We start from the raw sequence: 9,121 nt of genomic DNA on the forward strand, positions 1-9,121 counted from the left end.
ATGTGATAGGGCACCTGAAATGTTCTCTTGATTTTGATTGGTTCATGTGAAAGAAGAGGAAAAATTAAAACGGACGTTTGAGCCAGCCACGGAAAAGGTCTGCTTGAGGATTCGTTACTAGCAGCTTTGGTGAGTAAATATCGCACAGATTCTAAATACTCATTCAAGTAGCGTAAACAAAAACTTTCAAGTATTGCAAGGATAACTGTAAAATAAATCTGTAGTTAGAAAAATGTTTGCACATATCATTAAAGTAAGTAAACTACTCGAAGGACACCAACAAGTCTTGCCATTTAACTAGAGCAACGCTAAATTAGCCTTTTAATAGATGTAAACAAACGTGACTAATTCTACTTAACCAGATTTCTCTCAGTATTGCGCAGTCGAAGTGTACATGTAACGGCTATTGAGCACAAATGTCACTTTTAGTGCGTTGCACTGTTCTTGGCTAATCCATTCAGACTGAGCTTCGTGACTCCTCGTAATAACGTTAGTTGTTGTTAGCCTAGGCTAGCTAAGATGGCAGAGGTAGGAGAGCCTCAGATCACACCAGAAACACCAGGCAGACCAGCAATCCTCAACCCCTTTGAGAGCCCAAATGACTACCACCGCTTGCACGAACCATTCGTACCAAGCCCTTCCATCTTTCGGAGCTCTTGTGCCTCTGCTGTAAGTATCTCGAGAAACATCTCCTCTAGTCAGCATATCACCTGAATACTGAGCCCATGTCTATACTGACCACAAGGTTAATAAGATGGGGGGGGGGTCTTTAAGGTGAATGAATTTCCAACATGAAATTGGTGTTTAACTGCTCTTGATGGTGGCAGTAAATGTGAGGTTGTACATGTGGATATATACCACACATATCTAACAGAATTCTTTTATTTTTAAGACGCCAGCAAAGTTCAAGTGGTCCATAGATGAAATGTCAAACTTGCTCCCAGTAGAAATCGACCCAGAGGACATAAATAGACAATCCTTCTACTTGAGCCAAACAAGGTGAGTTCCCTTTTTCTTTTCCTCTGCAGCTGCACAATCAACCTGAACCCCCAAACACCCACAATCCATTAATACAACTGTATTCTCAAATTCATAAAAAAAATACTCACACATAAAAAATGTCTTCTACAGGTTGACAGTCAATTTGCTGTAAAAATGAACTGCCCATTTTACATGAAGTTTCAGAAGTTTTGTTAATATTGTTAACAAAACAGGAAGAGTAGATATGTGTTGTAATGCTGTTTATTCCTGTTGTGTCCAGGACAGACTCTGAAATCGAACAGAAACGACAGTATGCAATTGAACAGGTAAAGTCACCCTTAGTGGTGTTATTGCAACAAGGTTGAAATAGTAAAGCTCTGAAAGCGGTTTTGCATTCCTCTAAACTGATTTCTGTTTTTGTGCTGCAGTTTTTCACCAAAGGCGCTATTGTTCCCTCCCCATGGGCAGCCCCAGCAAGCACACAGAAGCATCATGGGAAGGGTAAGTCAGACCACACACACTTATTCAGTCTCTCTCTCTCTGGATGTTTTGGTTGGCTAATTTTGGACTTGACGCTGAAAATCTTTTTCTAGGTTATTTTTCACACATCACTGATGAGCCAGAACCATCCAGAAAAACAAATGGTGTGTTCATAAAGCTAAAGTGGTTTGAAAACATTTGTTTGAAAATGCATTCCAGATAGTAGTGAAGCCTCTGCTGTTTTTAACTGCTGTTTTTTGTTTTCCTTGCAGCAACATGTCAGACAATCCTTTCTTTACCTGTGGACTTTGATCTTGAGAAAGTATTAGGTGAGCTCTTTTTTTCATTATGAATGACAGTGATGTGATGTTTTGATATTTGAGGATCAAGCTCAAAGTGTGTGTTTGTGTGTGGGGCCTTTCCCACAGGAGGACACTTCAAAGTTGAGGAGGTATCTGAGCAGGTTCAGGATACGCTGAGCTCCTCCTCCCTCCGTCGGAAACTCTTCCTTGACGGACACGGCAGTGGATCAGACTCTTCAAATCCCCCAAGTCCAGAGAGGGGCCCGTATGTGGCAAACCCCAGTGGTAAAGAGGCTATGTCCCCAAGCCTCATGTCACCCCTGCAGTGTGACGTGCCCATCCAGACCTCTTCAACGGTGAGTGAGTCTATTCAGCTGGGCCAATGTTCCCTGTCTAATTAGAACACTTTTAGAAATGTCATAGGGTCTAAAACCCTTATGAAAACAGTAACACTTCTTGACGGGTTACTTAAATGGCCAGCAATGTCCAGTGGATACCTTTGCCAGATATCTCGTAGAACAGCACTTCTCTAGTTTATCTTGATCTGGACACCTCTTTTTTTTTTGTCTTCATTCTGTCATGGCATCATGATTCATTCATTGTTCTCTTTCCATGCAGGGCCAGTTTTCATCGAGTCCCATCCAAGGTAGATTTCGTAACTACAGCATGGGCAGTGTCACAAGTCCTATGTTCCCTGACCGCTCCTCTCCCACGTTCAAATCCCCTACTCTGTCACCCATCGGTCTCCAACAAGCTGAGACTCCACTGTCAGGTACCTGCAGTAATAAACTGAATCACTGATCATTGAATTGAACAATCTCTAAACTTTGTCCCACTGGAAGAGTGACAACTGAGTGAGGGGAAAGATTTAAGGGATCACTGAAAATTCTGGTTCTGTGTATGTGTGTGTTACCTGTAAGTGTAACCAAATCTGTTCCTGTTCATCCCTCAGGTGAGCGGAAGTGTCTGACATTCCTCACTCCTGAAGGCATTCCACTGAGCAGCTCAGACATGGAGGTCCGTTGCCGTGGCGACGGCCCCTACGTGGAGGGCTGCTCCCCAATTCGTAGCTGCTCACCCCTCAGGCCCCGCCACCGGGCCCGGGTCTGGGGGTCCCCCATCCACCTTTCCCCCATCTCCCCCATCCTCAGCACCATCCGGCAGTCTGCAGATCCCCCACACCACGCCATGGAGCTGGATTGCAGCTCACCCCGAACTGAGGTGGCCCTTCCTGGGCACATAGTCTCCCCTCAGCCAGCCTCTGAGCTGATGGAGCAGGAAGAGGACACGAGAGAGTCAGCCAGGCAGGGGGACACGGTAGATGCAACTGACAGGTGTGGAAAGGAGCAACTGGACTGTGGCTGGACCAAAGAGCTTCAGGAAGAGGTGGAGGATAAAGAGGAGGAGGAGGAGGAGGAGGAGGAGGGAGGAAACAGTTTGTCTGTGCCCAAACGTCTCACCAGCTCGTGGACAGGCAGCTTGTCCAAAGGAGAGAGCCTGCATATGTTTACGTCACTTCTGGCCGAGGGCAGTCTCATCCCAACAGACGGGAGCATGCAGGTCTGTATGCGTGCACTCTACTAACCTGTCTTGCTAACGCTACAGCCTGCTAACGCTACAGCCACAGATAATGGACCACTGCCTGTCAGGAGTATAGCTACACAGTGTGACGACTAAAACCACATCTTCGCATAATACAACAGTGACCTTCAAAACATATACAAATGGTACAGCTGTACCTATAGATTAGGTTAAAGCTAGTGCCACAAATGTAGACAATTTCTAGTCAAAACCTGCATGTGGGCAGTTATCAGTGACTCAGTGTTTACGTCTGTTATTGACAGCAGTTGACTTTCACAGTTGTGCCCTAGGCTACTCTCTCAAGTGTCATCAAAATCTGTTTTGAGTTGCCATCTGTTGTTGAGTTGTTTCTTTCCCCCTCTGTTTCTAACATTTAAAAAATAAGTTTCAACTGATTTGTTCAGTTGGATTTGTATCAGCTGTGAACCTTGTAGCTACACTACTAGGTTGTATTTTTAAGCCTGTGATGGTGCCAATATTGTGGTCTGTTTGACTGAGGCCCTGTGGGCTTGTGGTTGACTGCATGCCTCCTCCTGCTGTGTGTTCAGGTGGACAGTGGCTATAACACATATTGGACGGGCACAACCAGCCTCATGGAGGGGATCAGTTGTGACAGCCAGAGTAAGGAGGTGTTGGATGCACACATACCTGAGGAGGGCCAGCTGTACACTAAGTTCATGAAATCAAAGGTAAAGATGTTTCAACTTGCGTGAGGCGCACACATTTGTTTTGAATTACCTTTTAATTTTAAACAATATGTTTAATATAATGTATGATGTTTTTTTTTAATACGTTTTGCATTTGCACTTGCACTATTTGTTTAATTTTCCCACGTGTATTTATTGACACCCTACAACACACAAAATCACAAAAGACAACCCCTGAAGAAGCAGTGTCACTATGTCAATCATTAAACTCATTCAGTTCAGTTCTACAGGGGAGGATTTAGGACACGCCTAACAACACTTGTTATTGTATGTTCCAGATTGTTCTACCACACCACTGATCTGCAGGGAGGGGGCGGGGGGGGAGTCCTGCACTTGTGAGATGCACAACCCTATACTTGAGTTGTCTGTGACACAGGCAAACAGCATTTCTTGCACAGGTGCCTTGACTTGACAAGTTAATAGTTTGAACAGTAGCTCATGACTGAGCCAAATTGTTGAATGACTTGAGATGGTATGAGAGCTTGGATAGTGTACACTAGTGCTGTGATGTGTACACTTATCAAGAGTTTTTTTTTTTATATGGGCTTAGATATTTGAACCTTTAAAAATGTATTGTATAAATGGGATTTGGGAGAATTTTTTACTTATTTATGGTTTCTTGCTGTTGGACCCCAAATCAGAACCACTAATTGTCCTATGGAATACTACTTTGTATTGTAAATGAATTTGCCTTGGAAATCATATGTGACAATTTTTTTTTATGTGATTGCAATAAAGTAAAGGAGATGATCTGGATTTTTGCTTCTGCGTGCTATTTGCCTACTATGTGACATATATATATATATATAAACCACAGTTAGGTCCATAAATATTTGGACATTGACACAATTTTCATCATTTTGGCTCTGTACACCACCACAATGGATTTGAAATGAAACAATCAAGATGTGCTTTAAGTGCAGACTTTCAGCTTTAATTTCAGGGTATTTACATCCAAATCAGGTGAACGGTGTAGGAGTTACAACACATTTTATATGTGCCCCCCCCCCCTCCTTTTTTAAGGGACCAAAAGTAATTGGACAAACTAACATAATCATAAATCTAATTGTCACTTTTAATACTTGGTTGCAAATCCTTTGCAGTCAATGACAGCCTGAAGTCTGGAACCCATAGACATCACCAGACGCTGGGTTTCGTCCCTGGTGATGCTCTGCCAGGCCTCTACTGCAACTGTCTTTAGTTCCTGCTTGTTCTTGGGGCATTTTCCCTTCAGTTTTGTCTTCAGCAAGTGAAATGCATGCTGAATTGGATTTAGGTCAGGTGATTGACTTGGCCATTGCAGAACATTCCACTTCTTTGCCTTAAACTCTTTGGTTGCTTTCGCAGTATGCTTCGGGTCATTGTCCATCTGCACTGTGAAGCGCCGTCCTATGAGTTTCGAAGCATTTGGCTGAATCTGAGCAGATACTATTGCCCGAAACACTTCAGAATTCATCCTACTGCTTTTGTCAGCAGTCACATCATCAATAAATACAAGGGAACCAGTTCCATTGGCAGCCATACATGCCCACGCCATAACACTACCTCCACCATGCTTCACTGATGAGGTGGTATGCTTTGGATCATGAGCAGTTCCTTCCCTTCTCCATACTCTTCTCTTCCCATCATTCTGGTACAAGTTGATCTTGGTCTCATCTGTCCATAGGATGTTGTTCCAGAACTGTACAGGCTCTTTTAGATGTTTTTGGCAAACTCTAATCTGGTCTTCCTGTTTTTGAGACTCACCAATGGTTTACATCTTGTGGTGAACCCTCTGTATTTACTCTGGTGAAGTCTTCTCTTGATTGTTGACTTTGACACAGATACGCCTACCTCCTGGCGAGTGTTCTTGATCTGGCCAATTGATGTGAAGGGGTTTTTCTTCACCAGGGAAATAATTCTTCTGTCATCCACCACAGTTGTTTTCCGTGGTCTTCCGGGTCTTTTGGTGTTGCTGAGCTCACCAGTGCGTTCTTTCTTTATAAGAATGTACCAAACAGTTGATTTGGCCACACCTAATGTTTTTGCTATCTCTCTGATAGGCTGAAAAATCGAAACAAACCTAACGATGGCTTGCTTCACTGATGGTGACAGCTCTTTGGACTTCATATTGAGAGTTGACAGCAACAGATTCCAAACACAAATACCATACTTGAAATTAACTCTATCTGCTCCTTGTCAATGAAATAACGAACTCCCTTCATGAGGGAATAACATACACCTGGCCATGGAACAGCTGAGCAGCCAATTATCCAATTACTTTTGGTCCCTTAAAAAGGGGGGGGGGGGGGGCACATATAAAATGTGCTGTAATTCCTACACCGTTCACCTGATTTGGATGTAAATACTCTGAAATTGTGGTGGTGTACAGAGCCAAAATGATGAAAATTGTGTCAATGTCCAAATATGTATGGACCTAACTGTATATATATATATATATATATATATATATATATAATCAGGTGAATGAAACAAATAGGCAACCAGAAAACACAAAAAACACTGAAAGGACCTTAGTTACATAGTTACATAATCGATTAGCACTAACCTGCTCCAGGGCAGGCTAACTTAAGTGTCGCTGGATAAGCTTGCCACACCCCCGGAAAAAGGAGGGATCCCATTGACCAAGGACTGATATTACAGTTAGATTAGCGGAGGGAGAGAGTTCTTTGCGATCGCCAAGATCCATTATTCTTGTATGAGCGCTACCGATTCAGCCGACAAGGAATCATTAATTTACAAGACCTTCTCGAGTCATTTATTGCAAACACCACAGTCTGTGACACCATTGACTGTCTTGCGCTTTTTTGCGAGTGGTACATTTTTGTAGTGTCGGTGATGCGTAGAACAAAGCACTCATAATTATATGAGTGTTATTAGTACACCATAGCATATCATTATTGTAGAAAATGATTAAGGTGGACTCATGATAAGAATAGAGAGAAATACAGACAATTTATTTTCACTGCTTCAATTTATTGCATTTGTTATTAATACATTTAGTCATTTAACAGACGCTTTTATTCAAAGCGACTTCCAAGGAAATGTAAAACTACATCGAGGAAGGAGGTGAGGGGATTTGAACTAGCAACCATGCAGATTCTAACCGGTAGAGGAAACCTCTTCACCAGTGGACACTTGCCGTCAGGTGTTCATACATACATATCACAATATATACATCCCAACACACCTTGCTCTCACAGCGGTGGTGGTGTTGAATTTTGCCATGATTATGGTCTTGTATTCTTCATAAGCGTTCATGTTCATCTCCTACTCGCCAGCGGAGAAAAAAAGAGCCCTTTTCTTTGAGTTTAGAACCATTATACCGTTAGAAAATCATGGTTTTGGTGATCGACCTTTCCTGCCGAACCGATATTTGCTGTTCTCAATCAGCTCGCTAATCTTAACGGGCTAAAAGGCCAATTGATTAACTTAGCTTCAATCCTACGACGAATGTACCCCAGGACTCAACACTGCAGTATCGAAGCATTATCCTGTGGACATCTAACACTGCATGCCATGACTTGAAAGTCTCTAATCCTATCCTGGTCACCCTCTAGTGGTGAAAAGGAGATATTGCCAAGTTGTTTACCAGAGTGCAAGTCACAGTGGATTAAAGTTACATTATGCAACAATTTTATCTTAAAATAACCGCTTCAAAATAATTCTGGTGGTACACTGACTTTTAATACAAAGAATGGCGTCTATGTCCCTGCCACAGCACACCTGGTGCGCCTGGTATTGCACTATGTAACTTTGGGGTATAGGGCGCGAGACCTCTTTCAAAAACTATGGAATGCTTTATGGCTCCACCTCACGCAACAACAACTAGACCCATGCGCTACCTATAAGAGGAAGGTAGCACAGTATTCTCTGTATGGACATCATGGCAGAAGCAACAAAGGAACAGAGCAAGAGACCAAAAAGCTTGAAGTCAGTCTCTGACTGGCTTTTACTCTTGGTCGAAAGCTAAACGTTACATAAGAATGCAAGTCAGATGCTGAAATGGGCTTCTTTCTGTTGGACTAGTATTAACCTATTAGCTGTCTTGCTATGTCTTGTGTTGCACTTGCTTGATGTTCGGCTATGTTAGGAAAGTTGTCGAGTTTAAAAAAACATACCTGCCAATGTTATTTATGAAATAATTCGACATAGGCGGTAACCTTGATGGTGTCATCCCTGTCTCAGAGATTTTTTTTGTTTGTTTTTCCAGATGCCCAGTCATCGACCTGTCCTGGCTAGCATCCAAATAAATCTCTCACCTCAAAAAGTTTGATCAGTCTTCGTCAATCTGTCCAATGTATATTAGGCATGTTGCCAACAACATTTGACTAGATTACACATACTACCACTGAAAACGCGATTAATTGAAATTAGTCATTATTCTTTTTTGTGATTATTTGGTTGTTAGTGTTCACCTCAGATGTCACAATAATTGAAACTTATGTCATATTTGTGTAAAATCATGTGATGGCACGGTGGCTCAGGCGCTTGCACTGCAGCCTCACAGCAAAAAGGTCATGGGTTCAATTCCCACATGGGGTGCTGTTGGCTCTGGGGGGCAGGTCATCCCCAGAGTGCTCAGGTGGGCTATCTCCCGGGCCTTTCTGTGTGGAGTTTGCATGTTCTCCCCGTGTTCTCAAGGGGTTTCCTCCACTAAAAACCCCAACAGAAAAAACATGCAAAACAACAGAACACTCTTCGTCGGTCCCTGACCAAGACAGACGGTTCATCTCACCTGGTCTCCGGGCGCTTAAAAAAGCTGCCCACTGCTCCTGGGGTTCTGGAGGAAGGACAGTCCGAGATGGGATAAATGCAGAAGCTAAATTCACAAACGACCTCAAGCCTGCGTGTGCGTCCTGTGTCGCCTCCATGTATTCACGTGTGTTGCAGTGTGCAGCGTGTCGCTTGTGCGATTAAAGTCTGACAATTATAACAATTACCTTGTCAGTCTACATGCTTCTTTGGCCTTTGCCGGTTCCATGTCCTTCAGCTTGTCAACAAATACACTTGTACACTGGCCATTAGGGGTCTCAAAGCATGGCAGTGGTGTAAAAGTGAGCTACACTC

At 43.0% G+C, this 9,121-nt stretch overlaps 1 protein-coding gene across 2 annotated transcripts; it reads left to right on the forward strand.

The window, feature by feature from the left end:
• The first annotated feature begins 21 nt into the window (after positions 1-21).
• Positions 22-4,815, forward strand: bora (bora aurora kinase A activator). 2 transcript variants are annotated; one of them, XM_031559006.2, is made up of 12 exons: positions 22-129; positions 505-669; positions 893-999; positions 1,262-1,307; positions 1,410-1,482; positions 1,575-1,625; positions 1,734-1,790; positions 1,890-2,119; positions 2,382-2,535; positions 2,716-3,323; positions 3,893-4,033; positions 4,330-4,815. In XM_031559006.2, the coding sequence occupies exons 2-12, from the start codon at positions 520-522 to the stop codon at positions 4,348-4,350; spliced, it is 1,638 nt and encodes a 545-aa protein (XP_031414866.1). In that variant the 5' UTR covers positions 22-129; positions 505-519; the 3' UTR covers positions 4,351-4,815. The 2 variants fall into 2 exon arrangements, with proteins under 2 accessions (XP_031414866.1, XP_012696132.2); XM_012840678.3 differs by having other exon boundaries at positions 510-669.
• The last annotated feature ends 4,306 nt before the right edge of the window (positions 4,816-9,121 follow it).

Source organism: Clupea harengus, chromosome 21 (genome assembly GCF_900700415.2).
Source record: "Clupea harengus chromosome 21, Ch_v2.0.2, whole genome shotgun sequence".
Classification (NCBI taxonomy): domain Eukaryota; kingdom Metazoa; phylum Chordata; class Actinopteri; order Clupeiformes; family Clupeidae; genus Clupea; species Clupea harengus.

Excerpts from the sequence above, each read along its gene's own strand:
- bora (XM_031559006.2), top strand. The coding sequence starts at position 520 with ATGGCAGAGGTAGGAGAGCCTCAGATCACACCAGAAACACCAGGCAGA. Across the intron at positions 2,120-2,381 it reads CCATCCAGACCTCTTCAACG|GGCCAGTTTTCATCGAGTCC; the intron begins GTGAGTGAGTCT and ends CTTTCCATGCAG. Across the intron at positions 3,324-3,892 it reads CAACAGACGGGAGCATGCAG|GTGGACAGTGGCTATAACAC; the intron begins GTCTGTATGCGT and ends CTGTGTGTTCAG.